Genomic DNA, 23,095 nt, shown 5'->3' on the forward strand with positions numbered 1-23,095 from the left:
TAAAGGTTCAAAGAAGTGCGAATAATCATGCAAGTAACATCTAGCAGTACAGCAATAGGAGTGTCCAAAAGCAATCTATTAACTTAAACCAATAATGAAATCAAGTGGGAAATATAGCAATCTGCCTTTCTATGTCAATGATCCCACTTAATAAGCTGTTTTCTAATTTGTTTGTTACACTTCAAAATTCAAAATTAGTTGCCGTTGCCTTCTTCCCTTATTCCTCTTCGGGCTCCTTAAAAGGAGGGTCCAAGTTCAAGAGAATACATGCTTCAGCTCTTTCACAATGGATATTTAAGTTTCTTAGAACAATCATGCTTTTGACTTCTTTCCTTTAGCTTCTTTTGCTGGAGGGGTCTGGAAAGGCATGAATGTCACCCCATCCATGTATGGACGTAGAACTTCAGGAATCTCAACTCCGTCTTCCCTCTGGTAGTTCTCAAGTATACAACAGATAGTCCTCTCTGTCGCTGTAAGAGTGGAGTTCAACAAATGCACGTACTGTTTTGCTTGCTCATTACCCTAAAGGAAACAATTATGTCAGAATAGTAGTTGAGATTTGTGTGTAAGTAAAATATTTAAAACAAAAACATTGGACACTGAAGTTGAATTGCACTATTCATTAACACTCTGAGCGAATACCAGTGTATGGCACGTAATCCACAATTATTGGCTTAGTATTTCAATAGAGATATCTTCTTTTGCAGCCATAAATTTGAATGAAGGGGCAGATCACAATACCTTCTTCTGTCCAAACCGAATTTCCAATTTCCTCGACTGATAGTCTGTGCAGTTTGAGCAGGACACAAGCTCTCTGTAAGTCGAAGATGCAGGATACCAACCTTCTAGATCATACTTCTTTGCTGCTGCATCATTCAGTGCGCCAGAAACAATAGATACAATTTGGTAAGGAATCTTTAGCTGTGAAGAGAAAGAGCTATGCTTAGATTTCCTTGCATCCAGGGTATGTCAAGCCAAGATTGAAATCAGTCTAATGATTAATAATATGACCAAATAATAGTAAATCCCAAGTATAATCTAGTAATTAAAAGATGCAGTACCAGAATGCATTCCTGAGCTGCAGAAGTTCAAATTCCCTATATGGGGAGCTGTTGATGTGGTCTGTTGGTTAAGCAACTTCAATAATTCTCTCATAGCTTTTTTTGCATAACTTATTTGATAGTGAAGTCGCCAGAAAATGACTTAAATGTGAGTGGTCTAAACCACGAGATGAGAAGTCGCTAATCCATTAATAATCTACAGCCCAACAGGCCCTAAGCAGGTGGTCTAGGGATCAAAGAGTTGGAATAGCATCCTTAGGAACAAATCCGAGTAAAGGCGACCAAAAGGTGAATTCTTATCATCTACCTAAACCTTGGTGGACAAAGTTCTGGTTAATTAGTCAAGTTGTGTGCACGTAGGTCCAGATTAGAAAAACTATCCAGCACAACAGATGATGGGACTCTAGGAATCAGAAACTCCAAAAGAATTTCATTCTAGTGTTGCTGGATCAATTAGCGACTCATTTATTCATTACTATTATATTTTTAATCACATTGAAGATTGATAGAAAGAGTCGCTTATAAAAACAACTTCAATGTTAAAGTAGCTAAATGAAGAATAATATTTCATTAAACAATTAACAAATACTCCCTCCATTTCAATTTATGTGAACCCATTTGACTGGGCACAGAATTTAAGAAAAGCGAGAAGACTTTTAAACTTGTGGCGTAGAATGAATAATATTTCATTAAACAATTAACAAATACTCCCTCCATTTCAATTTATGTGAACCCATTGGGCACGAAATTTAAGAAAAGCGAGAAGACTTTTAAACTTGTGGTGTAGAATGAAGCACATATATTTTGTGTGGCTATAAACCATTGCATAAAGGTAAATTGTTTCCAAATAAGGAAAGAGGTCATTCTTTTTGGCACGGACTAAAAAGGAAATAGGTTCACATAAATTGAAACAGAGGGAGTATATCAGGATGTTGGACTAGATAAGATTATTTTAAGAAAACTCTTAATGGGCTAAATGTGATAATGCGAGTGGTTTGCATCTGTGTTCACACACGCACAAACTCAAAGTGACATCTGATTCCAAAGAGTAGCTGCTATACTCTAATTGGCGTTCATTAGTCTGAAGAGGGGTAGCACTCATATAGAAGGTCTATTGTTACAGCAACTGAGTAACAGGTAAATAATCACATGCCTATCAACATTGCTTAAGCAGCTTCAAAGATACTGCTAGCAGAAGGCAATATCTCAGAAAATGGAAGAGAAAATCAAACCTACCAGTTGAAAGAATTCCTCCGAGTTTTTAATCATTTCCTCATGCATGTCCCAGGAGTCATTGCTATTTGGACTGGTCAAACAAAACTGTTCCACTTTCTCAAATTGATGTACTCTGAAAATTCCCAGAGTATCTCGTCCATGTGAACCAGCTTCTTTGCGGAAGCATGACGAGTATCCAGCATACCTGGTGAAAGGCATAGATGTTAGTCCATAAAAGGCCAACTAGAATTTCTTCTTTTTCTCCGTAAAGAGAAAACTTCTATCATCACTGAAACTGAGGGAATAGAGGACACTGTGGTGCCAAATTGTGTTACAACACCTTAACGGAAGCTGTGAAGGATGAATCCAGTCATCCAAATGATAAGCACATAGAGGTTGTTCAGCAGTGGCAATCAGATATTTGTCATCTCCCTCACCAGTGACCTATCAAACAAAAGATAAGTGAGGTATGTCTTGCCACCATCAATTTCAAATCAGAAAGCATGAAACAACTGTTATCTTGTAAGAAAAACAGCACGAATGTAGTGCTAATGTTTTTTCCAATAATCCGGGCAGGGGCGAAGCCACATTGTCCTAAGGGTGGTCCTTCGTCGAAAACTTAGGTTTTCGAGGTATATAACATATATTGAACATCCTTTGTAGGAGAATCTTTTCATTTCTTGCATCCGGGATGAGGAAGTTCTATTCTGATGTACATATTTTTGGGACTCTCTTGTCTATTTAATGAAATATCTTTAACCTACTAAAAAATGAAGAGTTACTGTCACTAATGAAATAGTAAACTGGAGCAATTTCCCTCTGACACAACGGTCCTGCCAAATAAACCAACATTGTTATCAAAGGCCTTCTGCTGCAGTTACAGCAGCTAATCCATGGAACAAACTGCACTATCAGTGTCTATTAAATCCATTCAGCTCCATGTACCAAAACATACGAGAGATTACCTTGTAAAGTTCTTCATCAAACTGAGCTAACTGAGCACACTTTGCCATGATTTCTTTCCTCATGAAGAACGGTGTCTGCAATGGATTATATCCCCTCTTCCTTAGGAAATTAAGAGCAAAATTAATTAAAGCTTGATTAAGAAGTACACCATCCCCTTTCAAATAGTAACCTCTTCCTCCAGCAACATTTGCACCTATATATTTCAGATATCCTTGCATTAACTAGCAACTCATATACAACTGACAAAAGAATACAAAACGAACTACAAAATTTTCAGAAAGGAAAAGGGTAAAAGGAACAATTTAACCTGAATATAGTGGGTTAACAGATAAAAATAAGGGATGGAAAAACAATTCGCAGACACAAAATATGACAAAATAAGACCATGAAAATGAAAACGTAGAATGGGGAAAGGCAAAATAGAAAAGCGAGACTGAGAGAGATAGAGAGAGGGAGGAGCAGCTCAGCAGTCAGCATCAAGATTTTAATAAGCAGACAACCAAAGAGTCTTTTGTTATGGTTTATTTAATACATGAAAAACTCTGTAACAGTGTTCTTAACGCAAGACGTCCTGTTTTTTCTGATAACTACAAATTTGCCTTGGTAATGTATTCTTAGACGCAAGATTCAATATTAATTTATTTATTCCAGGCTTGCATTGGCAAGGGGGATTTTCAGAAAATGGAAACAGAAATTCTAGAGAAATTAAAGAGAAAAAGCATTGTGATTTAAAAATAGGAATGTGGACATGTAGCCATAGCTAGTACTAACTAGTAAGAAATTCACCGTAAAAAATCCTTAATATCCACCACTTTTACTTCTCAAAATACCTGGTTTCCTCTTTCAGAACTATCTTAACGATAGTAACTTCAGTAGTGCATTATATAAAAAACACAACATAAAGCAATTAGCTTTTCAGTATTAAGACTATTCTCCACAGCATTAGGATAACTCCTAGTATGTGTTAGCTATTGAGTGTATAATCTGGATTGGCTAGCGAGGGAATTACCAATTACTACCTAGAGTCCAGGAAAGTTTCCTAGTCATTTAATATAACATGCAGAAAGATAGCGCACTTAAGAAAAGTAAGAGGCCTAGTTTTGTAAGCTCAATATAGCACTTACCCTTTTTTATGTCTGCAATTCCAAGAAGCTCAACGAGATCAACATGATTTTTAAGACCCTTCTCAGTCCGCTTCTCTCCCCAAGATCGAACTATAGCATTATTTGCCTACAAATAATCTTTGGTTAAAGGAGAAGTTTCATTTTAAGCTAACCTATGTCACTAAAAAGGCAGCACACTTTACATACCTCATCATTACTAACTGGCACTGAATCGTGCACAAGGTTTCCAATGATTTCCAGCTTTGAATATAAAGCGGCTCGAGCCTCCTGCACTTCTGCCTCTTTCTTTGCAGTTAGTTGCTTGTTCTCTTCAGTGTCCTTAATCTTGTGACTTGCATCCTCACCAGACTTTACAAAAGGGGAAAAAACATGATTCACTTTCAACTTCAGCATTAAACTTGAGAAAAACACGCATGCTTGGCAATAAACAAAAAGCAAACAAAATCAGTTGCCAATCCAAGAGATAGAAATTTTAATTGCTCAAGAATCAAGAACCAAAAAAGTTGGTGCATAATCATTTGATAGGGTGATAATAAATTCTATAACCCTTTTTGGGAACATTCATTATATCAAACTATATTCAAGAATAACAGAAGAATTTCCTCCCAAATAAATTTTCATCACGAAACATAAAGCCCTAATTGCACCATATGCACAAACAGAACTACTACCCTAAATCCCAAACTAGTCAGGACAGCTATATGAATCCTTTAAGCCCATTAGCTCTATTCAAACCAATTCAGCTCTATTCACCTCTTTAGGTTTCGCCCAGAGCCGTAAGTCCTATTAAATGAGGAGAACTGTGGTAGGTTGATAGCCAGCATAAAAATTGCCATAACATCATGAATCATCACTGTATGTATCATCTCTTAAAGTCCATCCCCCCCCCCCCCCCAAAGGAGGGATGGTTTATTGCTCTAAAGAAGGTAGACTTTTTTTGAAAGGTAAGATAAATTTTATTAACAAAATCAGTACCAGGAGGTACTGATAAGTACAAAAGTATACAAAAAGGTAGAGATTCCTTCACACGGTGCCTAGACCATCTATGAATTCTAGCATTGAATCCGGAAAATTCCAAAAATCTCGGAATCGGGAATTGTACTGGTGGACTATCACTCCACAAAACAACTGTCCTAAATTTTTTTTGGGAAAATTCTGGCTGGAAAGTGCTCCACGCGTATGTCAGACACGCTCGCTGGAACCCTAGTTCTGGTGGCGCGTAGAGGCGCATGAGGGACTTTCTGTCGAAGCGATTGACTGGGGTTTTGTTGCCTGACTTTTCCGAACAAGATGGTAGTGTTGGTTTTCGCACAACACTTACCGATGAGGAGACAACACAAATCAATCTTGAGTCGTCAACCGGAAAGACGCACGGTGACTGACTTTTCTGTTCCGATGGGACTGGGATTTCTAGGGTTTGATCGCACAACGGTTTCGGATTTAATGGTGGTACTGGTATATGCACATTGAACAAGACGAAGTTGCCGGAAAATTGCACGGCGACGAGATCTTTCTTCTCGGATGTCACTGGAATGACGCACAACGATAATTTTCTCAGTAAAGCTCTGATACCATGTGAGAATGCACGGGAGAAAAATCTATTTTTTAACAAAGATACAATGAGCCCTATATATAATACATATTGCAGCCTTACCAAGAAGCTAAAGCTTGTCTAACACATCTGCTTTTGACTACGGAATCTAAGTTAAATCTCTTTCTTTTTGAGCATGGAAATTAAGTTTTATCCTCCATAATTCTTTTCATATAAAAAAGAAGGTTAAGATAATATTGGCTTTTTTTCCAGACAGTAACACACTTCTTAGTTAGAAAAGGACCAAGCCTAACATTAGGACAGGAATTTACAGTCATTAGTGACTCATAAACATTAACAAGACGTAAATAATACAGATTATTGTACCATCTAATCTTCTATATCTTTGAGACTTACCATTTGTCTATGTACAGTAACAAGCACACTTACACTTGCAGTTGATCATTTTCTTAGGTTCTCCTTTCAAGTAGGTCCAACATACATGATATAACAAATTATAATCATCATGACGCATAGCAGACATAAGTCAGGTCAGTAGGTGTGCTAGAAGTTCTTATTACAAGACACTAAAAGATATGAAAAGAACATATGGCAGACGGATAGGACAATTGGATTCAACAACTGAATAGAACACTCACAATCTTGAGCCTGGCAACTTCTTTGTTGATCTTGTTGAAATCTTTCCTCAAGTTATCAAGCTCAAATTGGCCTGAAAAATACACAAATCTTCATCAAAATCATGCATGTAAACTGGGTATCCCTCTATCCGGTTAAATCTGAGTAGCAAGTACAAAAATATTTTGCAAGTCCTTGCAGCACTTGGTGTCAGTAAGAAAAAAATGCAATATTACTTCAAAACTAAATGATATGACAATAAAACTAACTTCATTGGCACAAAACTTAACACTGGGCAGAGCCGAAGCAGAATCGATATCAAATTGAGATTAAGAAAAGGGATTTACTCCAAACTACACAAACAAAGCATAAATTTACTTACAGGATATATGAAGCACTATCGACCACAAAATTGAGGTTAAAAAAGGGGTTCTCCTCCAAATTAAACAAACCAAGCACCAAACAACTTCGAGGGAAAAAACTAAATGGTTATTATGTGTTTGGTACGAAGGTATTTATTTTCTTTGCAACTACCTTGCCTTTGAATTTCCTCCAACCAACACTTGGACATTATTATCAATCTTCAATACTCAAAAATTTCATCAGAACTCTATCCGATTTGTTAATATTTCTGTTAATCTTTAATACTATACTTTCTCCGGGTAATACTTTTCTCTCGCCAACCAAAGACTAGAAAACATTGTCCTACAAATTGAAAAACGAAGAAGCAGAATGACACACAAAAAAATTACAGGGAAAAATTTCTGGATCGCGAAGTGCAAAGTGAAAAAGAGAGAGGGAGAGAGGGATTACGTTGACGCCATTCTTTGTCGAGTTGAATGACCTGATCGACGAGACCGACGTCGGCAAAACGACGACGTTGAGATTCACGAATGATCTCGGGATTGTGTCCCTTGTCTTCTCTGAACAGATTTATGTCCAACATCTTCTTCTTCCCTGCTGTTGAAACAAACACCAAATCAAAAGGAGAAATGGAGAATTTGGCGATGAGAGTGTGAAGGGTAAAAGCTAAGCTGATACTTGGGGAGCTGACGGCGTAGCAGGGGACAAAATCCCACAATGAGATAAAAGTTTAAAAAGTTGAGGGTTAGGACCGCAGGGGTTTAGCCTAGTCCTAATGCTGTTTTTATAGTAGTAGTAGATTATGATTTTAACAATCAAATAACTTTTACTTTTATCATAAATTTTTCGTATATATTTCTTAAATTTTTAGTGTTAATAGGTTGTAACTTATACATGTTTTGAAAATAATTATATTGTGGATGTTCATTTATTACTCCGCTATAGATAATTTTCCTGAAGAAGATTATCCATTTAGTACTTTATCGAAGTTTATCTACAAGCAGCTGATGCAAGCAGGTTGCAAGCAGCTCAATGAAATGATTTGTAGCAGCTTCTTATTAAACAGGCAGGTTGCAAGCAACTCATGCAGACAACTTACAAGCAGCTAAAGAAAAGCCTTGCAGCTGCTTCGTGAAAAGCCTCGCAGCTGCTTCCTTTCTTCTATAAATAGAGGAGTTTTCAGTTCATTATGTACATAAATTTGAAGTTTGAATAATATATCATTTTCTCTCTATACTTGTCTTTACTTTACAGTTTTTATTTTATAACACGTTATCAGCACGAGACTCTGCCATCTCGAGAAAATACTTTGAAAGTATCAGAGGTACGAACTTTCTTTTTCTAAATAATGTCAAATCTTTCTAAACTTGAGTTTGTAGCCCTGGATATATCGGGTAAAAGCTACATGTCTTGGATGCTTGATGCCGAAATTCATCTTGATGCGATGGGTCTGGCAGACACCATCAAAGATAAAAATTAGGCATCAAACCAAGACCGTGCCAAAGCAATGATATTCATACGTCATCACCTTGATGAGGGTCTGAAAATGGAATATCTTACTGTTAAAGATTCAGTCATACTGTGGAATAATTTGAAAGATAGATATGACCACCTAAAGATGGTCGTTCTTCCACAGGCACGTTATGATTGGACTCATCTAAGGCTACAAGATTTTAAATCTATCAGTGAGTATAATAATGATATGTTCAGAATTATTTCCCAATTGAAACTATGTGGTGATAATATTACTCATCATGATATGTTGGAGAAAACTTTCACTATTTTTTATGCCTCGAATATGCTCCTGCATCAGCAATATCGAGAGATGGGATTTAAAAAGTATTCTGAACTTATCTCACATCTTCTTGTAGCCGAGCAACATAATGGGCTATTAATGAAAAATTATGAAAGCCGACCTACTGGTTCTTGTCCATTCCCTAAAGTGAATGAGACGAACTTCCACCAAGCTAAGCGTAGAAGAGGACGTGGCCCCAGTCGTGGTCATGGCCGTGGTCGGGGAGGAAACTCTAATCGTAGTAATAACAATGCACCAAAGAACCCTCCTCACCACCAGCAGTGGAAAAGGAAGGAACAAAAGCATGAAGCGGTGCAAGAAGCAAAGCCAGAAAATGCATGCTATAGATATGGAGGAAAAGGGCACTGGTCACATACATGTCGTACGCCAAAGTACCTGGTTGAGCTGTATCAAGCCTCCCTGAAGAAGACAGAGGAAAATGCTAAAGCAAATTTTATTTCTGAAGATAATTTAGACTTCATGCATTTGGATGTAGCTCATTATTTTGTACTCCCAGAAGGAGAAACAAGTCATGTAATCGGTAGTGAATCTGTAAAAATATAAATATTTTAATTTTTGTTATTTGTAGTAGATAGTATGGTTATGTAATTATTGTACATAAATAAAAGTTATGCTTTGATAATAATGTTTACTATTATATTTATTTTGTTTATGTCATTTTGAAGAATATGGATAATCCTCAAATTATATTTGGATCAAAGACCAATCATGAAGATATTTGTGTAATTGATAGTGGAACAACTCATGCCATATTCAAAGATCAAAAATACTTTTCTTATTTGCATAAGGAAAAAGCAAATGTTTCTGCAATTTCTGGTAATATAAGTTTGATTGAAGGCTCCGGAAGAGCTATTGTATTTCTGTCTAAGGGAACAAAACTTATTATAGACAATGCATTATTCTCCTCCAAGTCCTGAAGAAACTTGTTGAGTTCTATAGATATCCGCCGAAATGGGTATCATGTTGAGACAATAGATGAAATGAACGTGGAATATCTTTGTATTACAAAGAATATTTCTGGCCAGAAATGCATTGTAGAAAAGTTACCAACTTTATCTTCTGGCTTATACTATTTAAAGATTAGTACAGTTGAAGCACACTCTATCATAAACCAGAAGTTTACTGATTCAAATATTTTTGTGCTTTGGCATGGCCGTTTGGGCCATCCATCCTGGATCAATAATGATGAGACGAATTACTAAAAATTCGAGTGGGCATCCATTAAAGAACCTGAAGATTCTTACAAATGATGAATTATCTTGTGATGCTTGTTATCAAGGCAAAATGATCACTAGACCGTCACCAATGAAGGTTGGCATTGAGTCCCCTACCTTTTTAGAACGTATACATGGGGATATATGTGGACCTATTCACCCACCAAATGGGCTGTTTAGATATTTTATGGTCCTAATAGATGCATCTTCAAGATGGTCTCATGTTTGCCTACTATCATCTCGCAACTAGGCGTTTGCAAAGTTATTAGCCCAAATAATTCGATTAAGGGCACAATTCCCAGATTATCCTATAAAGGCTATTCGCCTTGATAATGCTGGAGAATTCTTATCTCAAACTTTTGATAATTACTGTCTATCAGTTGGAATAAAAGTTGAACATCATGTAGCTTATGTTCATACTCAAAATGGCCTTGCAAAGTCATTTATTAAACGACTACAATTAATAGCAAGACCACTACTTATGAAAATAAAATTATCCACTACTGTTTGGGGCCATGCTATCTTGTACACATCGTCACTTATCCGTCTCAGACCAACACATTATAATAAATATTCTCCGTCACAATTAGTTTTTGGTCATGAACGAAATATTGCCCATCTACGAATTTTTGAATGTGCTGTATATGTGCCAGTAACACTACCACAGCGCAGTAAGATGGGCCCCCAAAGAAGGTTAGGAATATATATTGGGTTTGAATCACCCTCTATTATTCGCTATCTTGAACCATTTACGGGAGATTTATTTACTGCTCGATTTGCATATTGTCGATTTGATGAAATAAATTTCCCACAATTAGGGGGAGAGAAAAAGGAAATCAAAAGAGAAATTGTGTGGAAAGTTTCATCATTATCTTATTTTGATCCACGTACCCCTATATGTAACCAGGAGGTCCAGAAGATCATCCATTTACAAAATATAGCAAATCAAATGCCAGACACATTTACTGATTTGAAAAGGATAACTAAGTTACATATCCCTACAGATAATGTGCCTATACGAATTGATGTCCCAGCAGGACCATCTACTAGCATAAGAACTAGTGAACCTAAAGCACGCCTGAAGCGTGGTAGGCCTTTGGGTTCTAAGGATCGAAATCCTAGAAAAAGAAAATCGACAAATGATCAAAATGATATTATGAAGGGATCTCCTGAAGAGACCCAAGATCTTATTAGTTCTGAGATTCCTGAAGAAATTAATGAACCCGAGACTCAAGTGAGTAAGGAACTTTTAATAAGTTTTATTGGTGATGGGAATAATTTAAATCGATCTGAAATAGTGGTGGATAATATTTTTGCATATAATGTTGCACTTAACATTATGCAAGATAGTGAGGATTTTGAACCCCGATCTGTCGAAGAATGTCAACAAAGATATGATTGGCCAAAATGGCAAGGGGCAATTCAATCAGAATTGAACGCACTTGCTAAAAGAGAGGTCTTTGGACCAGTAGTTCAAACACCTGCTGGTGTAAAACCAGTTGGTCATAAATGGGTTTTTGTGCGAAAAAGGAATGACCAAAATGAAGTTGAAAGATACAAGGCTCGCCTTGTCGCACAAGAATTCTCACAACGACCTCGAGTCGATTATGAAGAAACATATTCACCAGTTATGGATGCCATAACATTTCGATATCTCATCAGTTTAGCCTTACGTGAAAGACTTGAAATACATATGATGAATGTGGTTACAGCTTATCTATATGGGTCACTTGATAATGAGATTTACATAAAAATACCTGAAGGATTTAAAATGCCTGAAGCATATTCAAAATATCGGGAAATGTATTCAATCAGATTACAAAGATCTTTGTACGGTTTAAAGCAATCTGGGTGCATGTGGTATAATCGCCTTAGTGAATATTTACTGAAAGAGGGTTACATAAATGATATTATTTGTTCATGTATTTTTATAAAGAAAATGACATAAGAATTTGTTATACTTGCTGTTTATGTTGATGATATAAATCTTGTTGGAACTCCAGAAGAGCTCCAAAAGGCAATTGAATATCTTAAGAAAGAATTTGAGATGAAACATCTTGGAAAAACAAAACTTTGTCTTGGATTGCAAATTGAACATTTAGCAAACGAGATCTTTATGCATCAATCTGCCTATACATAAAGGGTCTTAAAATGCTTTTACATGAACAAAGCGCACTCATTGAGTACACCAATGGTTGTTCGATCACTTGAAGTGAATAAGGACCCGTCCCGACCTCCAGAAGAGGATGAGGAACTCCTTGGTCCTGAAACACCCTATCTCAGTGCAATTGGTGCACTTATATATCTTGCTAATGCTACAAGGCCTGACATAACATTTTCTGTTAATTTACTAGCAAGATATAGCTCTTCTCCTACTTGGAGACATTGGAATGGGATTAAGCATATTTTGCGATATTTAAAGGGAACTCTTGATATGGGTTTGTTTTATGCTAACAAAGGTAGTGAAGATCTTGTTGGTTATGCAGATGCATGTTATTTATCTGATCCCCATAAAGCTCGATCTCAAATCTGGTACGTGTTTATATGTGGAGGTACTGTCATATCATGGCGCTCCACAAAGCAGTCAATTGTTGCTACTTCTTCAAATCATGCTGAGATAATAGCTATTTATGAAGCAAGTAGGGAATGCGTATGGTTGATATCAGTGATTCATTTTATTCAAGAAAAATGTGGTTTGGAGTGTGATAAAAGATTCACAATTTTATACGAAGACAATGCTGCATGCATAGCCCAATCGAAGGGAGAATTTAATAAAGGAGATAGAACGAAACACATTTCACCAAAATTATTCTACACACATGATGTGCAGCAAATCCGTTCAAGTGACAATCCGGCAGATTTATTCACTAAATCTTTGCCAACTTCAACTTTTGAGAAGATGGTATATAAGATTGGAATGCGGAGACTCAAATATTTGAAACAAGGTTTTCATCAGGGAGAGTAAAATACGCGATGTACTCTTTTTTTCCTTACTAAGGTTTTTTTCCACATGATTTTCCTTATAAGTTTTTAATGAGGCAACTAGAAATGTGTATTACTAAATATGTATACTCTTTTTCCTTCACTAGGATTTTTCCCACTGGGTTTTTCCTAGTAAGGTTTTAATGAGGCACAATACCTTTCAATGAACATCCAAGGGGGAGTGTTATGAAAATAATTATATTGTGGATGTTCATTTATTACTCCGCTATAGATAATCTTCCTGAAGAAGATTATCCATTTAGTACTCTGTTGAAGTTTATCTACAAGCAGCTGATGCAGGCAGGTTGCAAGCAGCTCAATGAAATGATTTGCAGCAGCTTCTTATTAAACAGGCAAGTTGCAAGCAACTCATGCAGACAGCTTACAAGCAGTTAAAGAAAAGCCTTGTAGCTGCTTCGTGAAAAGCCTCGCAGCCGCTACATTTCTTCTATAAATAGAGGAGTTTTCAGTTCATTATGTACATAAGTTTGAAGTTTGAATAATATATCAGTTTCTCTCTATATTTGTCTTTACTTTACAGTTTTTATTTTATAACAATACAATTTTTTATTTATCTAGTTACAATTATTTAAGAAAGTGTAAAATATTAATGTCAATTAAGACCGAAACTTAGAAAAATTGGCACTCGTGGCCCGAACTCTTTTGTTCTCTTTAAAACGAATTTTCTGAATAAGTTGTTTGGAAAAGATAGTATAAAGAGAAGTTTTCAGATTTTTTCATTTATGAGCTTTTGTGTGAGAGAGGAAAGACATTCTTAAACAATAAAATTGAAACAAACATGGCTGATGAAATTTTTTGCAAGAATATAAAACATTTAGCACCAATAATGAAACGAAATTTTTGACTTTCAGCAAAATCCAATAACTGAATAAAGGGCTAGGGAAAAGATGTTCACACCTTGACTTACCCCTCAAAAGATTCAAACCTTATTATCTTTCACTTAAAGAAGCAACAAATACAACTGAACCCTGCGGAACCAATTCTAAGTTGACATTTTACACCTTAGGGGTCGTTTGGTAGGGTGTATAAGAATAGTGCGGAATAAGGTGTATTAGACTATTAGTAATGCATGGGTTAGTAATGCAAGCATTAGTTATGAAGATATTATTTCTTATCTAATGTTTGGTATGGTGTATTAAAATTATAATGCATTGCATAATTTTTAAGAAAAATAGTTGTTTACAAAAATGCCCTTCATATTCTCAAGCTTTAAGGGACTTTAAGGATAATTTTGTTTTTAACCAACATAATGCAAGCATTAGTAGCCTTGGTATTACTAATGCCATGGTTTTCTATGCATTATTTATACATAGGATAATACCAAGTATGATGTATTAGTTATACACAGGTTAAAAAAATGTACCAAACAAGGAATTAGTAATGCATAGAGCTAATGCTTACATTATTTTTTCTAATACCTCCTACCAAACCATTCCTTAGAGTTCACCACTGCAGATCAGAAATTAAGCAAACAGGCGCTGCAAAAGAATCGAGATCTTTGTTCTGTTTCCTTACAAGTTACAATCCTACTTCTATCTTTATGGATGTAACATAAGATTTCACCAAATAAATACAACTTATACACATGCAACTTAATGGTACAACCGTGACCAAGGTCACACACCTCCTCCCTTTCCCCAATTGAGGGGAAAATCGGAATAATGACCTACTGATACTATGCTTACAACATATCTTGCGAGAAAAGAATGCCAAAACCAAAATCAATGTAATTCATGTCTCACTGCATCTTTCTACTCTGTTTGTAAAGGATCCTCAAGCTGTGCTTCTGCACATTCCTCTCAGTATTCTCCATGTTCAGAGCTACCTTTTTTTGTCCGAGAGCATACTTTTGTGCGCACAAAACTCTTCCAATTAAGTCAAAGGCCAGAGTCCTGGAGAATAAGCAGTCTACATTCCTCACTGCAGCCTCTGCAAAGCAATTTCCAGTTGACATGGTGCTAATCCATGTACCTCATCTCAGATTTGACACATCACATATTTGATACCAACCTTAGATATTTTCTCACCATCCAATAGTTAAATGAGGCAACTCCGGAGGGTCACTGCTTATAAGGTTTGCCCACAGATTTGCAAGTGTGAGGAAGTAATGCTCTCCATTCCAGTCGATAAGTTTCAACCCTGTTTCATTGCAAGGGTAAAAGAATGTAAAGTGAAATTAGCAGACTTGCGAGAATAATACCCAATGTGTGAAGGTTGATTCCCGAGAAATTATAACAGAACCAAGCAGTTCAATGAGTTTTACTATATTCTTATTCTACCACACCAATCATAGTAACAAAAGAACAATTAAGAACAAAGTTATTGCACAAGTTTCAGCCTAGGACTACACCTAATTTTTTTTTAACATTCCTTTTTTAAGTTTCAATATCTTGTTATGTATCTTCAACAATAGGAACCATTACATTGTCATGACTCTGTGGCTCCTGCTACTAACAATGGCTTTGTCACAAGAACGGTAAGAAGTGCAATAATAATTCACACTGAAAATCATGATCTTTTAGAATTAATATACCTGGTAATACTTCCAAAGTTAGAAGCGACAGCCTACACACTTCTTTCTGAGCATAGAGATGTTTTTGAAGGGTAAGTGCATCAAGACTATGAATTAACTTGATAGAGTCAAGCAATGAAGCAACAGAACTCCCATCTCCAGAAGAAGCAGAGTCTAACATACTCGACACAGCTTCTCCAAGACCCAAAGAGGACCACATAGTGTGACATTCATCTAGCATAGAATGAATACTTGTACACTGAGCAGAATTCGACCAAATCCAAGGTTTGCAAAGTTTCACAGATGCTTCAAGCACTACAGTAACCCTATAGATCTCACCCAGGGCCCGGACGAATGCCCTTCCTGCATTTATCATATTAAATGAGAAACTGGAACAGCGAAATGGAATCTTTCCTACAAAACAATTCCATGGAATTCCCTATTATGGGCCAACAAACTTTTCATTAAGCCATTTTTTTGTGGGCCATGCACCAATAAGATACAGATAATGTACCTCGAGGGAGAGATAACATATGACTCTGAGCATTCATTTCCAATATCTTCTTCCAGATACAGGAGCCATGTTGCAACTCTTGGGCACAAACAGAGATCATTTTATACCATACTGAAACATAAATTGATTGCTCCTCCAAAGATCCTGATCTCAAAATCTTTAGCATCATTGTAGCATGTCTTACAAGATCCACTGTTGTTTCCAAATCATTCTCCACCTATTTACCAGAAAATGACATGTAAGCATAGCAAATCAAAGCTTGTTTCTTCTTTCTTTCTTGTGTTTCATGATAACAAATGAATAAACAAGCACAACATCGAAAAGGATGACCAAGTACATGGGATTTTATACGAAGCATTTTTCTTTGATGAGTGGATTTGTTAGAAAATATTCAGTATTGGTTTGAAATTCAAACCCAAAAAGCCGTACATTGACATTATTGCCTTGATTAGGCCTGGGCGTCAAGCTAAGCGTTGTTACAATGCAATGCCCAAGCTCAAAATAACACTTTTTCTCTGATGACGACAAAAGGGACTTACCCAACTTTGATTAAATTGAGACAAGTTTGTGATATCTCAGTAAACGTTGTTAATTTATTCAAAAATCAAGAAGTCTAGTTCAATGAATTACAAATTTGGATACTAAGTAGTTCAGAAACTTGCTGAATATATTGAGAAAACTTAAAGATTCTTTTTTTCCAAAATGGAAAAAACTTTAATATTCTATTAGTAAACAACATCATAATTACTTAATTGATAAGTAAATTAGGAATTAAATCTAAGAATATAGCAGTTAAGAAGTTTCCTAAGCATTAGGAAATGGAGAAAATGACATACCAATGATAGTCTCCTTGATAATTGGTAGTCTGATTCAAGTATTTGAAATTCTGGTTCCTGCAAAATCTCAATAAATGCACTCATACAAGCATTCTGATGTAAATGTCCTTCCATATGGCCATCCTTGCACATAGCATTATCCAGGTCAATATCCTTGCAAGCCTCCTATAGAATGAAATATATTACATATAGCATTAAACACTGAGAAAGAACATTTTGCACATCGTATTGAGGAAATAAAAGAAAAAGGGCAAATTCACACCTTATTATTAGATTTTTTTTTGTCTCAAAACTATTAGAAACAGAGAGCACTGAAACCTAGTGAATCAAGGAGGCATATGAAAACATGAGATGGTGGTGAAAACGATTCCCAAAGAACCTTAACCTAAAATAATTTATTGGAAACCAAACAGCTCTCAGTATCCAGTTCCCATCCTTGAGTTCCCCGAATTGAGCAGCACCTATTTTTAGAAGATTCCTATCACCAGATCTAGCAGACCTAATTGAAAAGCACCTGTTTTCAAATTTCAACTCCTTGAGGACAAAAGTGTGGATCTCAATAAAGCACAGAATGAAGAAAAAGAACTCAAAGAGGGACAGAAGTTTGGAGACCAAAACGCTCTTTATATCGGATGTCATGTTTACACTTTGGCTCATGGTAAACCACTGTCCGCTTCCCAAAATGGAATACTAGGCTCTATTATATTAGACCCACGCCAGAATATGGCAATGAGATTTAAGCAGCATGAACAATCAACGTGACAGTTCAAAGTTGTCAGAACAAAGTAGTCTCAGCTAAGCTAAATGGAAAGGCAACTACTAATAGTTTGATAAAGTATGAACCCAACTCGCATACATAAGCAAGTGCACCCACCCGGCAGGGGTTGTATATGTCAGTTCCACTAGAAGTTTCCATTAAATCTCAGAAATACACTGTGCATTGCATACAAATTCTAGGTTTCATCAAAGGAAACTTCCTCCTTTTATACATAGGAAGTTCCATGACATAGTAACGTTCTACATTTTCCCGAAACCTAGTTAGATCCTCGGGTATCGGTAGCAGGAATTCAACATTTCTCAAAAGTTGGTAATCTCACAAGTTGGAAGGGAACAGAAAAGAGGATATTGTTCATGAGCAAATGTCCGTAATATTCAGTAATATATGACATAGATAGAAGAGCACAAACCTCAATTTCCTTATTAAGCGTTGAAATTTTTGCTTCCTCTACTGGAAGTCCATCAATGCTTTGAGCTCTCTGGAAGAATATAATATAAACAAGTCAATGCACCAGTACATAAATTCAGCTGGTTCTCTGTATGTGGAACTACTGACGACAATTCAAAATATAAAGAGCAACCACACAGACCTTAAGCTCATCGAGATGGCGTTTAGCATGATAGCACAACTCCTTCCTTAATTTAGAGTACAAATCCAAATAATTATCCAGATTGAGTTTGGAAAAGCTTCTCTTTGGTGGATCATCAGAAGTAAGAAGAGAAGTATCGTTATCTGTTCTCATTTGAGAAGAGCCATCCTTAAACTCCCATTCACCATCATCCAAGTCATCCTCACCATTCACCAGATTTGAATTTGAGACTAAATCTTGTGGATTGTCACTGATGCTATTTGGTACTTGAACAGAGTGAGCAGGTGAGATTTGTTCAGCTTGGCTATATAAATTTGAAATGAGATCATTAATGGAAATGTTTGAATCTGGACTTCTATCATTCTTCGAATAAGAAGCATTATGGGGGACAAAAATATCTTCAATATTAGATGAACCATCAATCTCCTGCTCTTCATCACCAAATATTGATAGGGGAAGAGCCCCTTTATGATTCTCTAACTTTAACTCCTTCACCTGGATAATATTCAAGAATAGGTAAGGAAGGGCTGGAAATAAGTTGCCTATACACTATACTTACCTAAGTTCAAAATGTAAAAAAGAAAAGCTCTACCAATCTTGGTAGATGATGCAGTTCTCAACTCTAAACGTGGCAATTTAAGAGAATAAAGAGGCTGAATATAGTAGTTACTTTACATGTATTTCATTTAATCAAATGTTCCTACCTATAAAAACAGACCAAAAACCTACAAAAAAATTTCTATAAAGAAAGAGAACAACAGTCCAACCATTACACACACACACACACGTCCCTAATCATGCCAAGAGTAAACTTAGAGATTTATTATTAATGTATAAAAGGAAACATCGTTGTTGGAAAGAGCACAAAAGAATAGAAAGCTCCAAATGGCCAAATATATCTGGAGAAGGCATACTCTGCAGAAATCAAGCATAGATGGAACAAGGGAAGAAGAATTTTGCAAGAGACACATGCAGGCGCCATGGTTGTAGGAATGAAAAAGACAAGTGACGAAGATTGGAACTTCGTATCAAACTTTTAGCACCTTGCTTATTCATTTACTGTAAAACAGAGATACCATGTATTGATAGGGGCAAAGCATTCACCATGACCAAAATGCTACGTAGAAGGTACAAACTGTAGCAAAGTTCAATTGTTAAGCTAGGTTGAAAAGAAAAAAATGAGAAGAGGATGCAAATGGAATAAACTAAATGCTGAACGAACAGTTATCTTTAACAAAGTCCAAAAATGTTTAGCAAACAAAAAAAGAAAAACAAGGGAGCAGAGCCAAAAGAAACGAGTAAATACTAAACACAGACTCTCTTCAACAAAGTCCAGATTGCTAACTGAACTTAACAAAATATAACAACAACAACAACAACCCAGTATAATCCCACTAGTGGGGTCTGGGAGGGTAGTGTGTACGCAGACCTTACCCCTACCATGAGATAGAGAGACTGTTTCCAATAGACCCTCGGCATCCTTCCCTCCAAGAACTCCCCACCTTGCTCTTGGGGTGACTCGAACTCACAACCTCTTGGTTGGAAGTGAATGTTGCTTACCATCAGAGCAACCCCTCTTGTCTCGAACTTAACAAAATATAAGAAAATAAAAGGAGAAAAAAAAGGAAGAGGCAATTAATCTTTTCCCCAGCAAAAAAAATAGAAATTTCTTAACCAAAAGGAGTGCCATTAAGTCAACAATTGACCTGGTCTTTATCATCACATTCAGAAGCTTGGAGTTCATAATGAGTAACATCATTAACCTTCCATTCTTCCTGCACAAAAAGATAAAAAGAAGAATGGCCTATAAGGGGAAAAACTCCAATAGTGGTATACAATAACAAAAATATCAAAATAAAATTACCTCTGGTTTCAATCCAGAATCTGAAAATGCCGTCGTAAAGTCCCCAAAATCCTCATCGGTTTCAGCACTCCCAACAACTGGATGAGGGTCCAGTGAATCATTACTCTCTTTTTGTTCACCTCTACCATCTGATGCTGAAATGTAAACATTTTTAGATGCAATAGATGGTTCAATATCAAATCCAAATATATTGTCAGGGTGAACAGAAGAAATCCCATTACATGTTGCAAATAGATCAATTGGTTCATTTGGCGTGGAAAATAAATCGATCGAACCATTTAGACTATTGCCAAATCCAGAGGAATATGCCTTCATGTCACCAGCGTGATGTGCCTTAGAATCAGCTGTTACCGATCCGTTAGATGTTGCAAACAAGTCGACTGAGCCATTCAAGCCATTATGAAAAGCGAAAGAGGATGCATTAGTTTGCTGCAATTCTTTCGCCTCTGAGGTAGCCTTCACACAGAAAGAACAAGATTAGTGAACCATAAACACCCTCATGCCTACAAACTAGTAAATAAGAACAAAAATGTAACCAATCAAGAAATCAATCAACTATTCCTCAATCTTAAACAAGCTGGAGTCACTATATGAATCCTCTATGTTCATTCTACTAAATTCAGGCACATTTCATCCCAATATTGAATAATTTGCCGTTTAGGGTAAATTAGGAGTTCACTTTCCCTGATACAACCTCTAACCAGAGAAAAAAGAACTCATGACAAACACCAGACTTAGTGTTAATAAATAAATAAAAGTAACCAAAATAACAAAATTGCACGAACATGTGAATGGACAAAATAAATTACCCAAAAATACCACTAGAACAAAGATGAATTATATATTTTTATTTCACTTTTGGTTTAAAGAAGGCTTCTTAGATGATGTATTTTCTATTTTAGACAACCTAGTATCCTTATAATGATCTACTACAAGACTATTTTTGCTCTCTGTCTGTAATGGTTTTACTACTATAAGCACTCCCTTTGTGCTAGTGATTTATAATATTATTACCTTACTCAAAAATATGTGAGTCTAAAACAGTGCAGAGAAGGTTTTTACACTAGTGCACAACATAACTATTATCGATGGGAGAAATGTCAGGCTTTACCTTATTGTTACCATCTTTGACGGTTGACATTGAGTAAGCATCCTTGAACTCCCATCCATCATCATCATCATCGTTGTCATCATTGTTGTTGTGAGCATCATTCAAATTTTCACTTGAGCCAACAGCATTGAAGTTTGAATTCAACCCACTAATATCCGGACTAGCTGTAGAAATCGACCTCCCAGCATCGGATCCAAATCCACCAAAATCGAAGTCCCATCCACTTAAAGTTGAACTTGGTGCATTTACAGAAGAACTATAACCATTTGAATTGGGAACCAGCACCCCACTTTCAGTCTTAATCTGCTGACTCTGATGATCATTCAAATTTGTGAGACCATCCAGACTCAAAGTTCTATTCAAACCATTCTGATTGGATTTGGACACATGGAAAACCGGATTCCACACACCAAAACTAGAACTTGTGAAATTTGCTGATGAACTCGATGCATTCGACTCGAAATCAAACCCAGTGCTTTTGGTCTTGATCTGCAGACACTGATCATTCAAGCTTGTTACAGCATCTACACTCAAAGTTCTGTCCAATCCATTCTGATTAGATTTGGACAAATCAAAGTCCGGATTCAACATAGAAAAATTTGAATTTGATACATTTGTACTTCCTGTCTTGATCTGTTGAACCTCTTCATTCAAGCTAGCCAGGTAGTTCAAGCTCTGCACTCTACTAACACAAGGAGAACCCGAATTGGGATCGAAACCCGACCCATTCAACTGGAAAGCGGAATCTTTGGAATTCGACTTAACACTATTCAAACCTACCAATTTATTGGAATTTGAAAGAGACCCATTTTGTGATTTCAAGTTGTGATCTTGGTTGTATAAGTTTGAAATAACTGAATCAAATCCATAACCCAAATTGGAATTAGAACCGTTATTTCTTACTTTAGTATTGGTATTCTCTTCAGCAGGCTTTTGTTTCTCTTTATCCACGTCATCATCTTCTGCTTCTGCTTCGCCGAATAATGAAAGTGGAAGAGCACCACAAGGTTTTACCCACCCAGATTCAGAAACGGAAGGACTATTACCAAAAGGGTCGAAGGGTTTAGATTGGGTGAGGGAGGATGCAGTGGAAGGTTCAGATCCGCTAGGGTGTTCGACGAAATCACCCCATTCATCGTCTTCAGCGGAGGGGTCGATTGATTTGGGTGGTAGGGTGAATTGGGTGTTGAGGGAATTCGTAGATGCGAAGGTGAAATCGCCGAAGCTGTCATCGTCGTCTTCCGCCATAGTTGTCGCGGCGGGCGGTGGTGCACGGCGGTTTTGTGTCACCTTGTTCCCCCCGACTGTACGAGGCTGTTATATTCCATTTTGCGGTCTCAACCGCCCACCTCCGACTAGTTTTAATTCCCCAGTTCTTATAGAATTAGTAATTAGTAATATATCAACACCCAAACTACTTTGATCACGTGTTAAACTCCTTCCTACTTATTATGAATTGAATTTGGACGTAGTTACACAATTTGAAATTACAAACTAATCGTAACTCTTAATTTTTTTTTTTATTGTCCTTTTTTAAATATATTAAGTACTGTGAATTTAAAACCGTTTCTCTTCTTTTCTTATCCTCCTTTTTTAACCTTTCAATATATTGTTCATGGTGTGCTTCCATATATTGTGTAGTTGTCACACATTAAAATTTATTTTTTATATTTACTAGTTAATTATTAGTATAAATATTTGTTATAAAAAGTACTTTCTAAGCTCATATTTAACCTTTTATATGTTCATATAAGTTGGTTAAAAAATTAAACTCGTTAATAAAATTTTGATTAATTAGCTTAAGTAACAATATTATTTATTTATAAGATATCACTTATTTTTATGATATTATTTACTAATTTATAATTATTTAATTTATATTGATGGGAAAATATTTATTTTAAATACCTCTTAGTTAATTCATTTTTTATATTTATTATTTACATATATATTTGTCATGTA

The 23,095-nt window shown here is 36.2% G+C and overlaps 2 protein-coding genes across 3 annotated transcripts; both read right to left on the reverse strand.

Moving 5' to 3' along the window:
* Positions 1–7,651, reverse strand: LOC104116527 (serine--tRNA ligase). The gene is made up of 9 exons (XM_009627403.4): positions 7,347–7,651; positions 6,557–6,627; positions 4,553–4,714; positions 4,367–4,472; positions 3,242–3,435; positions 2,617–2,720; positions 2,298–2,481; positions 742–921; positions 1–522 (listed from the first exon to the last, which is right to left on the reverse strand). The coding sequence occupies exons 1-9, from the start codon at positions 7,477–7,479 to the stop codon at positions 313–315; spliced, it is 1,344 nt and encodes a 447-aa protein (XP_009625698.1). The 5' UTR covers positions 7,480–7,651; the 3' UTR covers positions 1–312.
* A 6,741-nt stretch (positions 7,652–14,392) lies between these two features.
* LOC104089218 (uncharacterized) lies at positions 14,393–22,546 on the reverse strand. Of its 2 annotated transcripts, none has more exons than XM_009594063.4 (10): positions 21,134–22,546; positions 20,244–20,478; positions 20,023–20,150; positions 19,865–19,933; positions 18,159–18,653; positions 17,979–18,047; positions 16,792–16,956; positions 15,956–16,172; positions 15,463–15,804; positions 14,393–15,068 (listed from the first exon to the last, which is right to left on the reverse strand). In XM_009594063.4, the coding sequence occupies exons 1-10, from the start codon at positions 22,379–22,381 to the stop codon at positions 14,953–14,955; spliced, it is 3,084 nt and encodes a 1,027-aa protein (XP_009592358.1). In that variant the 5' UTR covers positions 22,382–22,546; the 3' UTR covers positions 14,393–14,952. The 2 variants fall into 2 exon arrangements, with proteins under 2 accessions (XP_009592358.1, XP_009592357.1); XM_009594062.4 differs by having other exon boundaries at positions 20,023–20,156.
* Positions 22,547–23,095: the final 549 nt, after the last annotated feature.

The sequence above is a fragment of the Nicotiana tomentosiformis genome, chromosome 1 (assembly GCF_000390325.3).
Source record: "Nicotiana tomentosiformis chromosome 1, ASM39032v3, whole genome shotgun sequence".
NCBI lineage: Eukaryota > Viridiplantae > Streptophyta > Magnoliopsida > Solanales > Solanaceae > Nicotiana > Nicotiana tomentosiformis.

Bases quoted from the DNA above. Each gene is read 5' to 3' on its own strand.
- LOC104089218 (XM_009594062.4), bottom strand. From the start codon at position 22,381: ATGGCGGAAGACGACGATGACAGCTTCGGCGATTTCACCTTCGCATCT. The intron at 18,654-19,864 runs GTCAATTGTTGA...AATATTATCCAG, and splicing joins AATGTGATGATAAAGACCAG to GTGAAGGAGTTAAAGTTAGA. The intron at 15,805-15,955 runs GTACATTATCTG...TGATAAATGCAG, and splicing joins TATGTTATCTCTCCCTCGAG to GAAGGGCATTCGTCCGGGCC.
- LOC104116527 (XM_009627403.4), bottom strand. From the start codon at position 7,479: ATGTTGGACATAAATCTGTTCAGAGAAGACAAGGGACACAATCCCGAG. The intron at 2,482-2,616 runs GTGTTGTAACAC...GCCTTTCACCAG, and splicing joins CCTTCACAGCTTCCGTTAAG to GTATGCTGGATACTCGTCAT. The intron at 922-2,297 runs GTAGGTTTGATT...TTCTCTTCACAG, and splicing joins CGGAGGAATTCTTTCAACTG to CTAAAGATTCCTTACCAAAT.